Here is a 24,042-nt window from a genome sequence, read left to right as displayed (position 1 = left end):
TAACTATGTACTTAGTCCCACTGAATTAGTAGTACCGGTAACTTTATTTGTTTCAGCGTAACACTAGAACTGTTATGTTACACTGTACAATCTCGGTGTTAAAATATACATTGTTTCTTTGTTCATTATCCTGCTGTTGAAGTGTTCTTGAGTTTAATGGTTGATATGTCCCTAGATAAGTATGCAATATATCCTGATATTGTGTCCATGTGTTCCCGTTATAATTTGTTCTCGTGTTAATGTGTTTCCAGGTTAAAATGTCCCAAGTAACTAGTACATGTATTCATACAGTGTGATACTGTTGGCATGTGTGAGGCACGGTAGTCTAGTTGTAGGACGCCGGGCTCGTGACCGAAGAGTTGCGGGCTCGCGCCACGGCACGGCAATGTGTTGTATCCTTGAGCAAGATACTTTACTCCGCTTGTTCAAGTCTACTCAGCTGTAAATGAGTACGTGGTTGGGCAGTGCTAGAATTGTTGAATGCTAGCTGTTAGCGCCGAAATGGCAGCTCCGGCTGTATGCTCCCCAGGGAGTTGAGAAATGTACTGGCTAGTTGCAAAGGCAACCGCTTTGAGACGACCTACGAACTAGGTTGTGATAAAGCGGTATATAAGAACCCCCAATGATTATTATTATTATTATTATTATTATTATCATTATTATGTGTGCTGGTGTTACTGTTTCTTTGCCAAAGACTGATTTTTCACTGCTTCTCCAGTTTTACAGAGTTTTGTAGTTTTTGCGTCGAAGATAATTTTTTATATAGCATGCAAGCGGTTTATCATCGTTAAATGTTCACTTTAAAATCAGTTTGATCCAGGAATTATAACAAATATTGAAATGTGTGATTTATATACGCCTCCGCATTTTTGCCACTTTTCATAAAGCACATTAAACCTCCTCCGGAACCAAGGAGAATAAATAAGCGAGATTCCTACCAGACAGGCTAAAGGAGTGTGTAACCGTCGGCACAGATATAATTATATTTATTGACGGCTTGGTAAGAGAGTGTCAGACCACGATTTCTTTACTAACTACCAGCTGAAATGAATTTAATACGTAGCATTACAGATTCCGATGATGTCAAACTGAGAGGGGAAATAGGACAAAACCAAGGCCCTTGCGGAAACTGGAGTATGTCTGTCTGAGTAGATAGCAGTTGATCTGAGAGACTTACAAACTAGTTCTAGACAAGTTGCCAAGGGAAAACGCAATGTCCCTAGGCCATGGAATAATGAACCGCACCCATAGGCTAACTTACACTCCCACTACCACTTAAAAAGAATCAGTAAAGGAACACAACTTAAATAGAAATAAAAAACAAACCAAAATCGTACCGACTATTTAAGGTACAAAATATGTGCACCAATTTCATAAAACCCTCTTGATACAAAATGCATTCAAAGAAATCAGAAAAGGGGCATAACTCACATATAAATAAAATAGTCAAAATCAAAAAATATATCTCGGACGAACAACTACCTTGTGAATAGTTTTCTAAATATAAGTTGAGAATATAAGTAGGCTGATAACTACACCCCTCCCCTTACTTTGTTGCGGGGTAGAATGGTTATCTAAATATTATGATATTCTAAAAAAACTCATACAATTACTGAAAGTATTTTCATTAGAATATCTATGGTTTCTTCAAAATCACTTTAATGATAAAAAATTCGAAAGAGAAAACGAAATAAGCAATCAGTTTGAGTTAAATTATCGTATACCAATCGTTTTACCTTCTATGACGACGGTTTGAATAATTCATAAATTACTATAATTACCTTCTATGGGTACAGAACGTGATCGTTCTAGGTCACATTTATTTGCCACCAGTATGGTCGCGTTTTCTTTCTTTTCGTCCTTGCGGAGACAGTAGAGGAGGTCGATGGCCCGGTCAAACGTCCGTCTGTCGTCCGTGGCATACACGACAACATATGCGTCCACGTTGTCTTTATAATCCCATCCCTACGACAGAAAATGGCGACACGAATTAGACAAATATTCGGAGTGGCTATTGACTCTCGTGTGTATATATACAAAAATAAATGTCTTACCAGATCTCAGATTTTTGTTTCAGTCAGACATACAAAGTATGTAACAAGAGGTCAATATGTATCATATTCATATATACATGGCGGATAACAAAGGCATAAAGGCTACAAACTAATTACAAACATTCAATAGCTTTTCAAGTTTTTCTAGAAATTTTCTAACAATTTTTAAAACTTTTACATTGCATATAGTAAATAGTCCACGTATTTTAGTAAGGCTAGGGTAAGTATAGTAGTAATTTGGAATAAATAGTTGTCTTATTTGTTTAACAGATACGTGTTCGCACTTAAATAGATAATGATACTCATCAACAATTTCATTAAAACAAAGATTACAAGTTCTGTTTTCTTTGGGTATTCCAATCCATCTTCCAGTTTCTATAGGTAAGTGCATATTTGAGGTTCTAAACTTAACAATAATTTGTCTTTCTTTTGGCTTTAGTTTCACAGTAATTTTCAAGTTCAAAATTTGTTTTAAAATTGGAATAGGTAGGCTATCTTGAAGTGCTCTCGATATCGTTAAACTATTTTTGAATAAACTGATCTCGTAATCTTTGTTTCACAACAAGTTTCAAATAATCTCTATTAAACGTACAAGTTTTCTGATATGCCCAGATAAGATTTACACCTGTTTCTATACATATATTCTGAACATTCTTTAACCATTTGAACTCCATGATTCCATTTGTTTGTAAGTTAAATATCAAGTTATACATAGTGCTTGACAGACTATTGCTACATGTAGTTATCAATTCATACCAAAACATAATTACTCTGGTTTTAACTTCAACATATAAAGGGAATCTCCCGATCTCTCCATAAACCATGTAGTTTGGCGTGCTTCTTTTAATACCCAATATACGCTTGCAGAATTGTAAATGTAGTTTTTCAATAGCAATACCCGGACGCAGCAGTTTAAGCACGATTTCTAACCAGGAGAGAAATCAAGTCCGGTGAGAGAGTATGTGGTAATGGTGTATGTTATACGTGTCTTTTATGAAAGCATGTAAGTGAATACTAGAATAAAGGCATGTTTGCCGAGGAGGAATATAGAATTTGGACAAAAGTGAGCACACCAAAACGAAGATACATGTAACAATAATGAATTAGATGGACAAAGCTATGGAATGATTTGAACGTTGACTGTACTTTCATTCATGACAGATATATACCCTTTCTTGCTGTTTTTTTATCTTAATCGAACCAAGACTTTATTTCCCGCCGCACGTCCTCTTCGTCAAATTTTTGTAAATCATGTCGTACATACTAATGTGCTATCAACAATTGGTATTGATTTGAAATATGAAAGTCGTTGTTACGTTGGTACGTTACAAAACGTTACACAACAGTTCCGTTCTTCTTGCATTGACATTTTGTTCAACGTACGCTAAAGAACAATGAATGTTTTAGTTTGTTCAGGCATCTATCGCAGAATGACAGATACGAAGTAAGAGTGACATCAATGACATCAATCTCTTGTAAGACAATGGTATCTATCGCTTTGCCGAAATATGTCCGATACGGGTTTCCGTAGTTCTCCTTAATTAACCAATGATAGAGCTGTTAACAGCATGCGGTGGCGCCTGATGAGCCTAATAAACAGACGTAGTGGCGTTTTGATGGTTGATACTTGTCGACATTGCTAGATCTCAGTCAAAAACCAATTTACCTGATCAATTTACACAAAGTCATAAGATGAATATCAGCTTTCATTATCCACATCACAAAACGATTTGAGGAGGTTAGATCGATTTACTTTCAACGACTTGCCATTTTTCTCACGCCATTATCAGTACGATATCCGAGCTCATTTTGACTTTACAAATGTACCAATATGCTATTAGAGGCTTTCAACTTTTATGCTTAGTACAATGAGACAGTCAGTTTGTAGTAGCTGTGACAACACCAAACAAGCCCTGCAAGTTGGGAATTGATGAAAGTATATATCTGCTGTTATGAGGGTTTGGTTTTATGTCCTCGTCTTGGGGATACAAAAATAAACCTGCTGCACCCATCGCAAACATTTAGGATATCTGTAGTTTCTCTCTACTTTCGAACAACGTTTTAGTTTTCTAGTGCCTTGCTTGGCACTACCTCACTTATGGCTTTGGTTGTTACAGGACTGAGTCCCAGGGCCAGGACATACTGAAGTCCTTTGAATTGCTGGTTGTTACAGGACTCAGTCCCAGGGCCAGGACATACAGAAGTCCTTTGAATTGCTGGTTGTTACAGGACTCAGCCCCTGGGCCAGGACATACTGAAGTCCTTTGAATTGCTGGTTGTTACATTATTATTAATAACAATTGGCGGTTATTATATACCGCTTTATCACAGCCTAGTTCGTAGGTTGTCTCAAAGCGGTTCACAAATTATTATCCGTTATTATCCGTGGTTATAGGTCCTTTCCAACCAGCCAACATATTTCTCAACTCCCTGCGGAACATTGAGCATGTATACCCTGCTAAACGTTCAGCAATAATGGTAATTGCAAGAACTTGTTAACTCACTGTTAGTGTGGTGGAAATAATGTGTTGTGATCCTCCTTCGGCATGGTATTTCAGTGAAGAAGCACTCTAAAGTCGGCATATAAAGATCCGCTCTATAGAGCCACTTACGCCGCCATACAACCTCCAGTACATACCCATACAGTACGTACATAGAGGCATGTCCTTAAATGTCATTTGTTGTTAAAAGGCACTTAACACAATCAAACTAACCATACCAAACCACCTCACTCTACGTGTCTGCAGGGTCACCATCACACTGCACCGAACCTGTCAGTGCCCGATTCTGTCATTCAGTTTACAAATACGTAAGTACTAAATTATAATTTCGGTCAATTTAATTTGTTTTGTCTATAATCTCTTTAAATTTGAAAAAGGACAAAGAAAATGCCAGCTTATGATATGGAATATTTGATACCGAACGACCAGTGTTAAATAGAGAAATGTTTGGCCGAACAAAGTATCTAAAAACACATACATCTAATGTAGCAAATACCGTCTGAGACGTTAGGTACTTTTCAATATATCATCACAATTTTAATATCTTCCGGTACCATCTAACGAGATAAAAGGGACGATACTTCGTCAAAATGTGCGTATAAAATCCATTGATGCATTTTTCTTATCGTTTCCTTAATGGAGAACTGCTTCTGTGGATTTCTGCAATCACGATTTGAGTTATAACCAACCTAGCCATGTGTCAGTGAAATTGCAACATGGTTCCGGAGATTGGCAGGGGGAAAATATTGCTTAAAAACCTTGAAAATGTCAGGTACATTGTAACATATATCTAGGACAGAGTGCTAAATTCCACCATTAGGGAAACAATTCGGGTTTTATTGCACAACATATCCGCCTTTTGCGATAATAAATTAAACGTTAGCGAACAAGTTTTTCCGGATATATCGATCATTGAGACCAATTGGTTTTGTCACGCAGAAAGTTAAAATAACGTAGAGTCCTCTTCTGAAATCCGAATCTGATGGATTCTACGCGTCATCTCCGCAGTAAATATTTGCAGACTCGCAGCACCGGCTTGATCGTTAGTTACTAGGCACATACATGACCGGCGGAAGTCATATCTGGGAAACGTGATACTGCAGCGTGCCATATTAGTGCGTTATTTCCTCTGCGGAGGGTTGACATGTTTACTCACTGATTAAATGTGTAACTTACCGAGCATGACGTGAGCTTGATGAATTCTAGAGTGGACTCCTCTCCGTCTAGAAGCACCGATATACTTTTATTTTCGTCTTCATCTGAAACATAAAGGAAAACAATACATTGAGAACACCGGTCGGAAGTCGGCGAGAAAATCTGTTTAAATTAGGATACTTTCATCGGAATTGAACGTCCTCGGAACAGCAAGGATCGTATCAAATCAGAACCAAATTTGTGAAAAAAAAATCAAACAAATTCATCCTGATTTCCAATTCTTTCTCCCTTATCAGCCATTAATATGTGTCTGTATGTTAACATTCGGTCTGATTAACTTGAGGCTAACATTGATGATCCTAAATGTGGGCTCAAAACGAGGCTGTCGTTCTCTTTTTCTCTTTTCCTTACTTATAATTAGTATAGAGTGTAGTATGTACTTCAACCTCCTACCCAGTTTATGTACGCCACTATTACACTCCTTACGATACACCATTACCCATAATTCCGCGGAGTCAACGAATCGTTTATGCAATGGACTTTAATGTAGACAGACCACGTCTACCACCACTGGCCAGAAACCAGAAACAGATAATCCTAGTTTAGGACAAACCGTCTCCACTTTTTCACCATGGTAACAGTGAATTGTGAAGAGAATACATTATATTAAGTCGTTTTTGGAGTGCATGCAACGTAGTTAAGAAATGAGTACACTGTAGCTATTGCTGGTTCGATAACTCGTTAGTTATATTTTTGTTTTGTTTTATAGAAGCCTTGAACTGCCTGCCGAAATGATATCATGATTAACACGTGTTGACCCCTTGAATACATCTTCAAAATGATTCGTGCTTTCAAAAGTTAATGACATGACGTTATCAAAACCAAATTTTCTACCAATATCAGTAAACAAACCACTTGACATTTGGAATTTATATGGTTGTCGTGCCCTTGTTTTAGTGAGAAAGTGTTCGAAAGAAGAGGATTTCTTAATTAAAATCTTCTGATAGAGTTGATTACTTTGTGTCACCAAAATCAGGATCTTGATTAATTACCTGGTGTGAATTTACGGGATGGTGAAATTTTGCACGTTTTAGGGGATCCATTTTCGGTAAAAAAAAAAAAGCGTCCCTAATAATGGTTTATACGAAAAGGTGGAAGGCTCTCGGTGTCAAAAATGCCCCCATCTAACTTTTTCACATCAAAAACCACATTTCTAGTTGATGTATAAAGAAACTGCTTAATACCATTAATGCTGTAACAGATTCCCAGGTCCCTATGGTTACCATCGTCACACAACCAGCCACTATCGAACTGGCTACACGTAATTATATAAGCTGTATCATATCCAGTGTTGGAGTCAAATGGATCATATTGGTACATAATGTAACAGTGAGAAACATGACAAGGGTATTTCTCGACATGCTTTCATGGATCCTACAAATTATTTATCATTGTTATACATTTACTATCTATATTTGTCGAATTGTGTCATAACCATCATTTTTTATATCGTTTGACAGATCTCGCGAGGGTATCACTAGTCGGATTACTCTGACGTTTTATCGACTTTTTTTATATCGGTCTGTCGTCGATTGACGTCAGAACTCTGACTCTCTATAATAGGCGGGAAATAAGCGACCCGCGCCAGGGTCGCTCTTCAAACTGATATTTTAGAAACAAATCGTCACTTTCACACACACATGTCGCACATGGATCGAAAGATCTATTCTTTATGCACTAGGTAGTATCAATAACATGTTTCAAAGATCATTACGAACAGTATTTTCCAAGGTTTTCTATACCAACCCATATTTTTTAATGGAAATTAGGGCATGAGCCATGTCACATGACTTGACGAGATCTCGCGTTACCGGAGGTATTTCCCAAAGTTATCACGAGACTTTAGTCACTTGGCATTAGAAGGCGGGGCTATCAAAAACGTAAAGTAAAACAGAGTAAGTTTGAAAAAATAAATTTTTAGTGATTGTAAAGGTTATATTAGGCATGCTATGTATGTTCATCTTGTGCATAAAGAATACATGCAGATCTTTCGATCCATGTGCGACATGTGTGTGTGAAAGTGACGATTTGTTTCTAAAATATCAGCTTGAAGAGCGACCTTGGCGCGGGTCACTTATTTCCCGCGTATTATAGATGGCCGGAGTTCTGACGTCAATCGACGACAGACCGATACAGGAAAGTCGATAAAACGTCAGAATAATTCGGACTAGGGTAACACATGTAAGTATCGTATAACGATTACGTCAAGAACGACAACAAAAAGAGACACCGACGCTGTCCATTAGTGGGGTAGGTTCCCGTAACTATCCTCTCTGCTCTGTAGTGACGGGAAGTGTTCAAACTAACGTGATAGTTTAAAGCCTGTCGTCCATTGTGTACATTAGCTGTTTACCGGGATATTTTAACTGCCGGTCACTCAGACACGTCCGGCGGATTGTTAAGTGATGTAATGGTACGTCTGGTCGTTATGCATTATATACCACGTGCACTGACGGCCGCGATCCCAGTAAGTGGGCTCACTCATGCAGCTGCTTTGCGATATCGTCATGTTAAAGTTTTAGACGAGTAAGAAAATGCAAACATGTAACAGTTCAAATAAATTATATGCAGAACAAAGGGGACGAACACTTTTTCGAACGTTGGTCAATTTCACCATATCAAGCATTTCAAAACACACAAGATCTAATTATGTTTAAGATTCCTATGATATTTGAATCATAAAACAAACTACCTATATAATGTATGTAATCAACTTAGAAAATAACTTGAAATCGATCGTAAGTTCAAGGTCAATGTTACTTAAAAAATAGAATGTATTATATATAACCCTTGTCGTGATTCTAATGGATGAAGTTTGTTTGACGCATTGTCATGAAACTTCACTGGTATCGAATCAAATATTTTGGTCAGCTTACAGACAAAACGTCATTACTTTAAGAAAATATGCAACTGATTGCATTCACCTTTGCCATCAACGACGCGCGCCATTTTGAATTGACGCTTCAACATCATCAAACTGCGTTCTGCTATTTGTTGGTGAAATTGGTTAAAAAATGTATCAAATGTGTATATATGGCAATATATTCGTATGATTGGTCCATGTATGATTAATGAATTACACTGCGTGAAATCAGTAATTATGTACATTACATTCGAAACTATTATCAATTGTGTGTTTTAACAAGCTACCAGTTAATATTCCCTATATTCTACATCACTAATGGTGTAGAAACAATCATCTGAACGAGTAGAATTTGTTTATTTCCTTGGTAAAATTGCTTTTCCTTTTTCGTTTTTATTTTTTATTATTATTCAGTGACTTGGTAAAAACGAAAAACACAATACTCACGTCGGTAGACGAAGCCTCTGACCAGTTAACATTAATGAATCGTTCAAAGTACACCGAGCGACGAATACAACAGATGATATAACGAGCGACGGATGATATAACGAGCGACAGATGATACATGTATAACAACAGATGATATAACGAGCGACGGATGATAGAAAGAATTTTCAATAGCGGTGGACTGTCCAACTTACCGATCCTTTACAATAACCCAGACCCCAAAAGTCCTGAATCTATTGAAATTGAGTTATTGTATAGTCTTCGATCGCCTAGTAATCTATGGCGACAAACCGGAGACTAAAAAGACGTGTACAGGCAGTATATTACAGTTGGTGAAAATTCCTTTAAAATCGCGCTGGGACACCACGGAACCATGCATGTGATTATATGCTACAGAATCCTGACGTCATATCGCAACATTTCCAAAAACAAATATCCTTGATCTCAGCAATTCAATTCGTTCTCAACAATAATACAGACTAGTGGGACTTCTGAAAAATAAAGCTGGGACTAAAATTCAAGGAACATTTTAGGGTAAACATTCGAATATGCTGAATCCAGTTTCCGACCGAAATTTGAGAACTTTACTAACTTGTCTGTATCCACACAATATCTGTTATATTGCCAATTTATAAACCGATCCTGAACTACATTCTGCAGTTTATTTGTAACAAGGCAAGCAAAATTGGCAGATAAAGTGTTTGTAACTACGATTTCATGATCATAAACTAGGACATAAGATATATCTGAATATGCAAATAAGTAGCCGCCACTTCAGAAACAAATGTGTTTTCTCCAACATCTCGGTTACTAGGCAACACAGCAAAAATGTTTTGATGGACAGAAAATTGCATTGAGGTATTTACCGTTTAATATGCAAGTTGGGGGTAACCATTATAATGTCTAGACAAGAAAACACGAAAAACTGGGGTGTCATTGCCTTTGTTTTTAGTATCAAATAATGTAATAAATATTCAGTCAGATGCTTTACTATATGTTCCAGCTATCTACCAATAGTTTTCATAACGATACGTATTCCAATAGTCGATGTTCAGCTTCATAACGTGTTACTGAAATTCTCATTTTGATGTTTTTTAATCACAGATTCAAAACTGTTTGCTTGTCCTAAAGCAGTGATGATCGCTGCTCTTAGTCACACTATCAAACAATGGGTTGGAGAATCTCTCTCTGTGACGTAACTGAGCTGACATGGGATTGAAACACGGCGATCAGAACAACAAACTGAGCCCTATTCCTTAACGTTATCTGGCAATGATTTAACGATCTGATCAGGAATGCAGGACGCGCCTGTGAAATGCAGAAACCCGGTGACGGTGCATATCAATGTGTGCATGTCAACTACAGAATAATGATCGAGTTCCTTGTAAGAATACGATTTGGTCCTGTACCAGAAGTATACGGAGGGATTTGTTAATGAAATCCGTCGCCTCGTTAGCATGCCTGTATCTGCATCAAAGATAAGTTGCGGGTAAAGCTTATAATCTATACAGGTATTGTCATAAAATGCATTGTACATGTAGTTAGATAAAGTACGCCAAATATAGCGTCTGGCAATTCCCTGATTACATTGTTTGACCCTCAAACAATTCGTGATGAGATTCGTCAGTTTAGTATCAAAAATACGAATCAAATGTGTTTTGTACACAGGTAGTTTTATAAAAGCTACATGTAATTCGGAAAGCTTTCGTTCTTCAAGAAAAGAGTGCAATTGACGGATGCTGTAGTCAGGTATCGGCTACCGAGTCGGTGAACAAAACGATATCGAGACATTTTGTCTCGATTGCCATCTAATGATACAATCACCATTTTCGTTCCGTTTTGCATGTTAAAATGGGGGTCATGATGATCACCATAGCAAGTAGACAACATGAAACTGAACGAATTGGGAGGTTAGACGAATATATGGAGACAGACGAGGGGAATACCAACTTAGTTATCTTATGATCCCACTTTTAACATCCAATTAGGTGTTAAATGAGTACTCGAGCTTCCTCTGGTATTAGAGTGCAATTGAGACGAAATATCTTGATATTTGACCGTTGACACACCATTGCACAGTTAAGTGTTTTCGGCTTTATATGTGGAATGCAAAACCGTAAACTGATTAGTTGCACTCTTTGTTTGATAAAGTAAACAGGTGCTTTTGAAACTGATTAAACTAACTTTTCAATTATTTAAATACTGCTTCTTTACAAAAACAAATTTAGCGTATGCTTGCTAGACTTGTCAAAGGGATAGTTTGATATTTTTTATTGTGTAATGGCAGCAACTTATTTGTATATTTATTTGTTTACTTCTTATAACATTACTTCTCTTTTTTTAATTGCGTTTGGGAACCGAATTCTTCGGATTCAGCGTACTGGATTTGTTCCTGGGCACTCCAAAATAACTATTACTTTCATATTTTTCCACAATCTCGTTGGTCCAAGTCTTCAGCATTTAACGAATCTTTCTAAGTATTTGAAGTCATGTTCGGAGCAATTTGAAAGTCCTTTGTCATCATCTAGAATGCCGTGTTCCCAGCACTAGGAAACTACCGTGCTTAGCGATTGAATAGCAACATTCTACCCAATGAGACAAGCACCATTCACCGAACGGAAAATAACATAAATAACATCATAATCCAGCAGTGGTTATACAAAATATTGTATCATACATTTTACAGAAATAATTGTCTGATAAAGGAAAACATGATACTATTGTTAACAACGATTCCCCCCGTGATTTAATAACATTGTCGGAAGTAAATTAAACAAACCATGTAGGTTTTATATAACGTATGGAAACCATTAAATACAATTAACCGAAGGAGCATATGTTTCCGACATCGAAACGAGTATGAATCTTAGGCTAAAAACGTAAATTGCGTTAACAGCCTTGATGAGGTACAGATATCGTCCAATTAGTACTGGTTTTGTGTGAAGCAGAGATCAGAGATATCAATGTAGTCACTACATACTGAGTAATACATATAACTTACTTAAATATGATACAAACGATTACAGTTTCATTACGTAATGTCCATACGTCATCTCTGATTGAAAACACATTTATTCTTTGGTCATTGCCTGTCCAACATCATATGTATCAAATTCTTCGTAAATTACTAAGAAAAGTTAAAAATATAGTTAGCATGTTTCAACATATTTTGATTGTTCACATTTTAGTATTTAAAAATTCGGTGTTTGTGTTTCAACCAGATATATATTAACTGCCTGTTGAGTGCATTTTTACTAGTATTATAAAATAGGAACAAAATTAAAAATAAACTATCATCCTATGATTGTGAACAGGTTTGATATTAAAACAAGCGGACATCCGTCACTTCACCCGTCAATCCTGTTCAGGAAAAGGGTGGACGATGAATCTTATTTGAATGCAGTTTAATATTTCAACATATTTTAATCAATGAAGCTCGTAAATTATAATTGCGAAAAAGCTAGTTCTACTGAATATAAATCATAACCGGTATTCTCTCAACGTACAGCCTTCATGTATGCATTATGTATCACAACTGAATCGACAAAAGATAACAATGAAATTACAATATACAATGTTGTGTAATGAATACCGGTATTCCCGTTTCTGTAAAACAAGGTTTGATTTAATATCAATCAATATTTGTCATATACACGTCGTTGTATTCCCTTGTCACTGTTTCAGGTTAACTTAGCCAACTGTTTAGGCAGTAAATATAAACAAGATGATAGATATGAATTGGTTGTTACGATATATAGATTTATTCTACAATGAAGACATCCTAGCATATCTTCTTACGACGTACGACTATACGAGACCGACAGATGTTCCATTAAAACTGATCTCAGAAATAGATGACGTTTTAGAACCGTTAGATGCTGTATGATTTCACGTGACTTTTATACGTTGAATGTTAACAGAGTTTGTACTAGTGTCTAGTTATCATTATAGAGGGCGTGTCCATATTATAGAGGGCGTGTCTATATTATAGAGGGCGTGTCCATATTATAGAGGGCGTGTCCATATGTTCTCGGTCGATCATACCCCTACGTCACTATTTATACGGACTGTGACAATCACAAGAATTACAAATGGAGCAAATTCACGTTTTCTTTGATGTCGTTTTAACATTTAGTTGTTATGAGCGAGTTCCAGTAGTCAATAATATTTCAGATGTAAAGATAAAAGACAACACACAAAATACTTGGAGAATAAAGATAGTAAGATCGTCTTCTTTCATTCCACGCCGATGGAATCTATGTAGATCTGTATTGATATAGATGTATAAATAACTGTGCAAACATCGCATTTCCATAAACTTGTCACAATAAATTTGTCAAACTGTAAGACGTCGATATTGCAGGCTCACTGACCCTTTGAACTCAAAACTCATTACTTCGAACATTGAACGCTTTTCTATTAAATATCACAGTCTTAAAATAGAAATAAGCCAAATTTCGTTTACGTACTTTAGTACAGTTTGCAACATTATTAAAGCTTTCAGTAATTAAAGGATGTTCAGAAAAACTTTTTATCTAAACCCAATGATATTTCCAGCATTTCGTAAAACTCCTAGTAAGGCCACCACCGTCGGTACTGGAACATTGTTTGCCAGTGTTCGTGTGTGATGGTTTATTGCAGGTTACTAATTTAGGCAATCCGTTACTTATTACGTTTTAATAAGATAGCGGTCTGTACACAAATTCTGTCTTGCGTGACTACCAAACAACAATGTCGTCGCTCAGTTGTGTTAAATTGTCGGTATTGTATTTTTATTTTTAGAAAATGTGTCTTGTGTAAGGTTTTTATAACTACATTTAAGCTAATAAGGGAGTTCTGCTTCACATAAGATATAGAGAACTGGATAACAGATTATATATTAATATTTCTAAATTCCGATATGCCACGCATCTTCTTTGACCTATGAAATGTACCAATAGTTGCCTATATGCTTCTAAAGTAGCTATTCTGTGTAATGAATACCAGCCTCTGTATCCGTGTCCTCCTCAACAGCTGATGTCTATCAAGTCAAGCAGCTGACCTTTACGGACTCGGGTTTATCGCAATATGTTGAGACAGTCCGCTTCATCCAATTTCAAATGATATTCCAAAGCGTTGCCATGTTTACAGAAGTGACAAAGATATATAGACATCTTATTCACACGTCGAGCTGGAGTGTCCGAGATTACCGGTAAGTATTGTCCAAGAAAATACCCTCTGACTGGATCGACAGTCCATTCTGATCATTTGCGTGCTACCAGTCATTCAAGCAAGCTAATTGCAAACTGCTGTATCGTCTTTTTAATCAGTTTTGAGACGTACATCTGCAATTAATGTATTTTCTTTTCGTTATTATTGAGAACAAATTGAAATGAGTGACATGAATGAAGAAAAAAATAGAATGTACATATAGTGAAGAAGCATAGACAGGATCGATTCTCACTGTTTAACATTTTGCTGTCACTATTTCCTCAGATGAGGCGAAACAGAGCGAGTGAACTTAGCAGGAAACAAATGAACATATACAAATATATCTCCCTGTGACGTAATGATCCTTATGTTGTTACGCGTGAAGTCCGTCTGTACTGTACAGAACGGCACATACAGTGCTTGGTTTTACACCCTTATCAAAGGATATTCCCTTAACTTGTAAATTCGTAATGTGGGTGGAATAAAAGCATGTCTATCCCTCTGTGAGATGATTCAATAGAACAGAAAATAACCAGATGTACCAAAACAAAGATGTACTTAACGAACTACGGAAGCGTAGGCACGTGCTTCAACTGACGGTGCTTGAACCTGTGGCAAAGGAAATTGAAATTAATATCTAATAAAATTAAAGTTTTCCTTCCAAACAACAACAACAATGAATATTGATTTTGGGTTTCTCCGACATTTGATTATCACAAGGTAAGCCTTTAGGGAGATACTACAGTGAGGATCAGACCACAATTGTCGTACTGAAGCTAAAGAATAAACTGTTCACGGGAGATACCAAACTGTTGTTCATGTACCTAAAGTGGTACTGGATCATAGACTACGTGTAGACTTAACACTAGAGTATTGTAGGAAGGACCAGAACCTCTCCGCCGTAACAATATGGAATTTCATTTTGGTTTCTACTCTAAACAATCATACTAATCGATAATGAAGTAGAGCACAGGCGCAAACTGCAAATGAATTCTAACACTTAATTTCGAGGCTGAAAGAATTTGATAGCAGTCTGCCCGATGCGACGTCACTTATTCGGACATTTAGCTTCAGAACCACAGTGAACCTGGTGGCATGACTGGGCGTCCGTAACAGTCCTCCTGTTGGTCGTTACAGCTAGTGGTGAGATTCAGATACAAACCGTGTATACTTTAATGGGTTTACACAGCTTTGGTGATTACATGTTTTCAGAACGTCGTTACAGGTTTTGCGATGGTATCAACCAATTTAGGGGACAGCGCGAGAAAGCTATATACGTAAACAGCTAGAGTAAAACAAGTCCCATTGACCTGTTTGTCAAGTCATGCCTACTCCTATTTGCTTGCTTTGCTCAATCGCAAATCAGAATCCGACTCTCTGAGCCCAATCACTCAGGAAATTAATAGTTTGTTTTATAAACTATCGTGATCCAGGTTTGAAACGGTAGAGGTTCCGATACCGATACTGCAAGTCATGGCACCATTCTTCCATTTGCCGTACAAATCTAGCGGAATTAATTCGAATTTTGACCTTCCAGATGAACAGTGACTAATTAGTGTTACATATCTGAATGTCTTAAGTACATGCACTTTGATTTAAAGCTTGATGTGTTTCAGTCGCCAAGCGTTCATGATTAACTGTTTCAAAACATTTCTGTGCCCTTCGAGCGGCAACTGATATTCAAACGATCCGTTTTTAAACGTCTACCGGGATGGATGAATTTCAAGATTTTTTAGGAAATTTAAGCATTATTCATCACTGAAAACGTGGTAACTTTATAATGACCTGAATATTCAAAACATTTGTTTCGAATTCCAAGACGTTTACTCATATGGAATACGTTTTATAAACCCGCCAACACATCAAAATAAATACCCGATATTGCAGTTAATAGTCACGTGTCAAAAGATATCTGTATTGAATAAATGTCACTTTTTTTTTAAAAGACTTTGCTTTAAAGAATAGGAAAACAACGTGTTAATTTTAAAGTTATTGAAAATACCGTGAAAAAAACCCCATGAAAATAAATCAAGATCGTTCCTCTTTTGCAAAGCTCCTATCACAAAGGATTGCCCTCGTTGTCAATTGTGTTTGCTGACGCTTTTAATAACGGCAGCCTCAGCATAAAACCTGACCTCTTATTAATGAATATCATGGCTGTCGCTCCTAACAATTGACACCACTTTTCAGGGATGGAACATATCACAGCTGTAGATCAGCGATAACAGGTATCAAAGGAACCTCTTTGTTATACCGCACAGGGTCATTGTCAGTTGATACCGAGGATGTTATTGCATCCCCAATACTCAATAAATAATTATTTAAAGTTTGATCATTTTCTTTGGAAATCGTGAAACGACATTTAAAGAGAAATATTACGCTTGCTGAAAAAAAAATTCATCCTAAGAATGTAACCTACTACGTGAAAACTACGCTTCCTATGTCGTCTGATAAACACTACGACTATAGCTACTGGACTAGAACGTCTGATAAACACTATGACTATAGCTACGGGACTAGAACGTCTGATAAACACTATGACTATAGCTACTGGACTAGAACGTCTGATAAACACTATGACTATAGCTAGGGGACTAGAACGTCTGATAAACACTATGACTATAGCTACTGGACTAGAACGTCTGATAAACACTATGACTATAGCTACTGGACTAGAACGTCTGATAAACACTATGGCTATAGCTACGGGACTATAACGTGTGATAAACACTATGACTATAGCTACGGGACTATAACGTCTGATAAACACTACGACTATAGCTACGGGACTATAACGTCTGATAGCAAATATCATATGCACATGTCTAAGTCAATGATATCACAGTACACGTGATGTTATTCTATATCGTTGCAAACGATTAATGTTAACACTCGCACGCATGATTAAGTCAGCCAATAGTGCAGTCCCTAAGATAAAGTGGATGGGATATTTCTTTTCTACGTTTCTCATTATTTATCTTTCGATTGAGTACATTTATATTTGTAAATGTTTAATTTGAAAGATTACCTGAAAGTTGAGGAAAGTTTAGGAAAGGGCATATTTTCAAATCAGGAAAAGTATGAAACAAAAGGCTAATGTCCACTCCACTTGGACGTCCTCAACTTAGCGCTGTGTGTTGAATTGACTATATTAGAGGAATGCTGACAATGATATGATGGCGCCGTCCAAACTCCGCCAAGAGGTCGTCAAATTTCCAACGCTCTTCATTCCTAAATATGACATTTATATATTAGTTCATATCCATAACTATGTCCCCTTATCATGCTTAGTTACTTATACATGTATACGTTTGCGTCGGACTTGGGGAGAGGCGAACTCTCCGACCTTCTTCGTAGAGTGTCGGGGTTCATTCCTCAAACTCGATGTCACATGAATTGTCAGAGTAAGTGTATTTCTCTTGCCCACACACCTCCAACAACCAATGTGGCCTGTAACGTGGTTAGGATTGAGTGCTACAGTGAATGGGTTTTTTAAATTCATAAATGTGTGCATATATGTAGTACTTTTACATTCTAGAATGATAGGGGAAGAGACTGGATGTAAGGGTGGGTGAGTAGACATATTTTAGAGATTGTAATACTTGTACCTTTTACATATGACACTATAATAAACTAATTTGAATTGAATTGAATGTACTGCATGAGCACATCGCAAAACAGAACACCAATACGCCTCCGGCATACATGCGGGGACAAACACATGTGTAGGTATTCGGACAGGATGCTGAGGACCAGCAATAAGCGGCTGATATAGCAGCGCATGCGAAATCCTCAATTTGTATTAGTCGTAATAACGCATTGTATTTATTATATATCTGCGGTGTACATGTATATGTCGTAACGTACCTTAGAGTATATCAAATGTCGTATATTTATGAAGGGACGTAACCAGGCGTACGCACGGACGCACGGGCTTCCACGTTAGTTTTTCAAGTACACTTTTTTTCAGATAACGGGCGCATGATCGTCTACGTATATCATATAGGTTCTTTTAATTTGACCTCGATTCCTACCGTGCACAACTCCGGATTCAACCGACGCTTGGGTTCAACGTTCAGAACAACACAAGCATTCGTAATGATACAAGGGAAATTGATTCGTTTTTCGTACCAAGGCGTGAGACTACAAAGCAAGCTGAACCAGAGAGTTGACAGAGCCGTATCCCGACCTCTCCTGTTCCGATCCAAGCTAGTAGCAGTAGCAGCGATCCGGGTGCAGTGAGTCCCGCTTTTAAGCTCCCAGCACTGTCACCACCCTACCCGGACCTTTGGTCCAAATTAACATCTGATACCAAAACCATGACTGATTTGTTTGAGCTGAAATGGGAGAGGGCCAGACATTTCAACTTTCCAACAAGGTACTTTAAGTTTACATCTTTAGTAAGATCCCGCAATGTAACATGTCCAACAAATGCAAGGACAGTTGACCATAGGAGTAAGCCCTCTGTCGCCGGGTTACCAACAAAACATTTACAAGGATTGCATCGTAGAACTGTATGTGATAAACTTTAACAACTCATATAATCCTTGGCCCTCAGTGAATTCATTATCTCATTGATATTGGGGTTTTTTCATTGACTATCTAACGAAAACGTTCCTTGTTCATATGGAAGTAGTTATTACGCATTTGATAAAATATACTACAAGCCAAATATGGAAATGATTGGTATTGTATGTCTCAAACTGCACCAGAATGGGTTCCAGATTCGAAAAAAATCTCCCGGGGGTCACCCCCCCCCNNNNCTCCCCCCGGAACCCCCCATACTCAGGAGGGGGGTAACTCCCCTCCCGAACCAACCCCCTACTCCGCCCTTCGCATGCTTCCACATACTCATAGTTCTGGTTACGTCCCTGAATTGATAATAGCGTAAGTGACCACATTCAACATATCTTTGTATCGCAATCCCTGTAAACACTTTCATATTTAACAGTAAGTAGATTTTTTTCAATATGCTTGATAATCCAATACTAACCGGTCCGGGACACGACCAGGGAGAGTGGTGTTTGAGGAAATGAACGGAAACCCATAGAGGCAATGACTGGAGACTCGTTGTACATTTGAAATACAGATACTGTTAAGAAATATAATGTGATGAGAAATTCACATTTCTATTATCCATCCATACATACATATCCCTACTCATTCTTCCTACCCATACCTAGACGACCTCAACAAATTACATACATTCGATTTCAAAACGCACACAAACGCACGTGTATAACGGGCTTCTATAAAATTGAAATTTACCGTCCGCAGACAAATGAAACTTGTATAACCTGCGCCGCGACAAGACGACGCCTACGTATGCATGAAACGTAATCAATCGCTCTTATCTCGAGATATTTTCAATTCCTTCCTTTTGCACATAACAATAGCCATTATTTACATTCATACATGCATATATTCATTTGTATCTTAGATCAATCCATCTCGTATCGAGGAACTATTATAGCCGGAGCATGCTTATAACGCCATTATATCGGTATCGACTCGGTATTATTGACTCCTCTTGTTACTACTGATTCGTGATCCTGATCTCAATAAAAAGATGTAAGCACCAATAATGTATTGTGTGAAGACACAGCGCCAATATACTGAAGAAAGTTGCTACGGCATTCAGGTTATAAACCACCCCATCTCGAGGGAAGCTGCATTTTTTAAAATGTTGTATACAACACCATCCCGAAGATACATGTTTATCATACATATGGTTTACCGAAGCCACCCAAAGGAAGGCAACTTCACAAAAACGATTGTAAACTACTAGCAGCTATATAATAAAGGTTATACACCACTAACTTCCCGAGGAGGGCATGTTTATAATAAAGGTTGTACACGACTAACTTCCCGAGGAGGGCATGTTTATAATAAAGGTTGTCCACGACTAACTTCCCGAGGAGGGCATGTTTATAATAAAGGTTGTACACCACTAACTTCCCGAGGAAGGCATGTTTATAATAAAGGTTGTACACCACTAACTTCCCGGGGAGGGCATGTTTATAATAGAGGTTGTACACCGCTTACTTCCCGAGGAGGGCATGTTTATAATAAAGGTTGTACACCACTAACTTCTCGAGGAGGGCATGTTTATAATAAAGGTTGTACACCGCTTACTTCCCGAGGAGGGCATGTTTATTATAGAGGTTATACACCACTAACTGCCCGAGGAGGGCATGTTTATAATAGAGGTTGTACATGTACACCACTAACTTCCCGAGGAGGGCATGTTTATAATAGAGGTTGTACACCACTAACTTCCCGGGGAGGGCATGTTTATAATAGATGTTATACACCACTAACTTCTCGAGGAGGGCATAATTATAATAGAGGTTGTACACCACTAACTTCCCGGGGAGGTCATGTTTATAATAGAGGTTTTACACCACTAACTTCCCGAGGAGGGCATGTTTATGTTAGAGGTTGTACACCACTAACTTCCCGAGGAGGGCATGTTTATGATAGAGGTTGTACACCACTAACTTCCCGAGGAGGGCATGTTTATAATAAAGGTTGTACACCGCTTACTTCCCGAGGAGGGCATGTTTATAATAGATGTTATACACCACTAACTTCTCGAGGAGGGCATGTTTATAATAAAGGTTGTACACCGCTTACTTCCCGAGGAGGGCATGTTTATGTTAGTGGTTGTACACCACTAACTTCCCGAGGAGGGCATGTTTATGATAGAGGTCATACACCGCTAACTTCCCGAGTAGGGCTTGTTTATGATAAAGGTTGTACACCACTAACTTCCCGAGGAGGGCATGTTTATGATAGAGGTTGTACACCACTAACTTCCCGAGGAGGGCATGTTTATGATAGAGGTTGTACACCTTGTTTGTATTAGTTTCACTCTGTTGAAGGACAGTTTTAAATCACACCAATTCGAGAGAGATATCTAGATAACAGGTCGTATCAATATATCTGCTAAACATTAAATCATGTCAATGAGTCTGTAACCCAATTATGTCAATACGTTTGCTGCCCAACAACGTGAATAGGTCTGCTGGTTAACAAACCATGTCAAGAACAAACCAGGTCAATAAGTCTGCTGTCTAACAAACCATGTCAACATGTCTGCTGTCTAACAAACCATGTCAACATGTCTGCTGTCTAACAAACCATGTCAACATGTCTGCTGTCTAACAAACCATGTCAACAAGTCTGCTGTCTAACAAACCATGTCAACATGTCTGCTGTCTAACAAACCATGTCAATAAGTCTGCTGTCTAACAAACCATGTCAATAAGTCTGCTGTCTAGCAAACCATGTCAATAAGTATCAGTTTACTACTCAACTTGTCAAGAAAAAGAATTAGTAACCAACACGCCTTGTCCGTAAATCTGTTGATCAACAGTATTAGCGGGAGGCTGACGTGTGTTGATATAATTGCGATCGACTGTGATGACCTGTTCTCCTTATTTTCCGGTAACCTGTTGATAGCACAATCAAAATCGTAGAAATTATCAAAACAGTAAAACACCATAAAACAACGTAACTAGATACTGACGTGAAAAAGAAGTAATCAAAGTCAGTATATCTTTAACGAACCATCAAATCCAGACTAGTTGGGTCAGCTTTCACTGCGATAAGTAGTGGGCGCCTGCCCACGGTTGTCTCAGCCTGTTTATATGCGCTCCGTGTCATTGTGGATCGAGTCAAATAAATCACGCAAACAAACCCGGTTACGTGACCAGTATAGTAAACTAAGCCCTGGATTAACACTAAACCAAGGCCGGCGCTGTCTTAATACTACAGCACTGTGTTGCTTTGTTGCGTTACATCTGGAGATAAAGGCTCTGGAAATGTTCACGTTCAAAGATTGTGTCTAGAAGGAGAGCAATTTCACCATTTATACTTGATAGAGTACATATTGTGCAGCTTTATAGTTGGATCAGAAAAATTAGATGTAATGCACTTTAAATATACATGTGTATGTACAGACATTATCTTATCACCTACCTTATTCAATCATTGCTTCATAGTGTACTTTCAATATACATATATTATCTACACGCCTAGTGCCATCGTTTCATGTACTTTCATTATGCATAAATCATGTACACAACCGACTTACCAGGACATCGGTTATGTACTTGCAGCATGATCTGAAGGTATATGTATATATATATCGAGAACAAGTACAGCAGAGATATGTGTTGTGTACTGACAGGTCTATAATTGAGGCGCTCTATATACATGTAACCGCTGACAAAGGTCAGGCGACACCGTAGTAAATGGACAAATATGGCGTCGATCAACTTCCTGTTTACAAGCAAATGTCAGAAAATAATATTTCAGTTTAGCTTAATCAGGCAATGCTACACGGCCTGAGCTCGAATTCAAGATGGTTGATATTGGTCCGTTCATCTAACAGATCGTTGTCCCTTTGAAGCAGGACACAAATTAAGTACTCTTACCGTTCCGTGAGTAAATAAACACGTAGAACCACCTACTTAATCCCATCACGGATCAGTTATAATCAATTATCCATAAAATCGGGTCATAAACATATATATGAATGGACTTTTATCTCATGGCCCGGGGATGATATGGTTATATAAACATCACAACGCCAGTCGCCCACTAATTATCAGTCCGGATTCGTTTATTGGGAACTGGTAGGCGACTCCACATTGACGAACATATTTCCTGATAGCTTCGTACGATACATCACCACGGCAGCTAGACCAATGAATCATAGTACAGCTGTCCCTAAATGATATTCAACAGACGAAAGTATCATCAAATAATCATTACAAAATACGAAGTAAGACAGAACCCATTTAAAACGTGTCGACGCATAGTCATAGCCAACAGGACAGACCCATCAGTCGTAGTTCCAACGGTACAAACGAAAATCTAAGTCTTCAGTGTTCTCAAACATAATAAGATATAAAACAATGGGTGTAAAGTGCCTACATAAACCCTGATAACGTTAGTAAATAAACTCACGACAGATCATTGTACTTAAATTAACATTTCGTGTTAATCGTTTTAGCTTTCAAGCCACAAATTCGCAGTAATTTTCGGGAACTGATAGTCCACCAGTAGAGTCCACCACATTGTGAGGTTAAGTAATCACCGGAGGTAAGATGAAATGTAGCACCTTTATAAAACTGTGTTTTGCTGATACAGAAAGGCAGACAAAGTAATTACTGACTTTAAGTAAAGGTTAAAATGATTAAGACTAAGACAGCCGAGTACATTTATCAATTAGACAAAATGATAGTGCCTTTTGTTGAAATATCACCTTCCTTTTTTACTCTTTATAAAAACAGTCCTTCAGTTATTGTAGTTCATATCTTCATTAAAACTAGGGTATATGATTCGGTGTGACAAAAGATCGCATATAACACGATACATGCAAGAAATATACAACAAAACTTCATTATAAAGATCAGGTCGAATGCGAGTGCACGCGTACTAAATCTGCAAGGTCTGATTGAAAGCATAAAACATACTGGGTTGTCAACTTACATAAGAGACCCGCTGGTGATAGTTCCACTTACATAAAAGACCCGCTGGTGATAGTTCCACTCACATAAGAGACCCGCTGGTGAAAGATCCACTTACACACAGACCCACTGGTGATAGTTCCGATTACATAAGAGACCCGCTGGTAATAGTTCCACTTACATAAGAGAGCCGCTGGTGATAGTTCCACTTCCATAACAGGCCCGCTGGTGAAAGATCCACTTACACACAGACCCACTGGTGATAGTTCCGATTACATAAGAGACCCGCTGGT

The 24,042-nt window shown here is 37.9% G+C and overlaps 1 protein-coding gene across 1 annotated transcript in view; it reads right to left on the bottom strand.

Annotated features, from left to right (window-relative positions):
• Positions 1–1,781: 1,781 nt before the first annotated feature.
• Positions 1,782–24,042, bottom strand: part of LOC110442729 — a gene marked incomplete at its 3' end in the record, with an annotated part of 92,199 nt that continues 69,938 nt past the window's right edge. The window contains exons 2-3 of the mRNA XM_021486471.1: positions 5,732–5,814; positions 1,782–1,965 (exon numbers count right to left, since the gene is read on the bottom strand). Coding sequence (XP_021342146.1) covers positions 1,782–1,965; positions 5,732–5,814 — 267 coding nt within the window. The remainder of the gene's footprint in view (positions 1,966–5,731; positions 5,815–24,042) is intronic.

Source organism: Mizuhopecten yessoensis, unplaced genomic scaffold (assembly GCF_002113885.1).
Source record: "Mizuhopecten yessoensis strain PY_sf001 unplaced genomic scaffold, ASM211388v2 scaffold716293, whole genome shotgun sequence".
Classification (NCBI taxonomy): Eukaryota; Metazoa; Mollusca; class Bivalvia; order Pectinida; family Pectinidae; genus Mizuhopecten; species Mizuhopecten yessoensis.
This window is presented reverse-complemented; position numbering and strand designations above follow the sequence as displayed.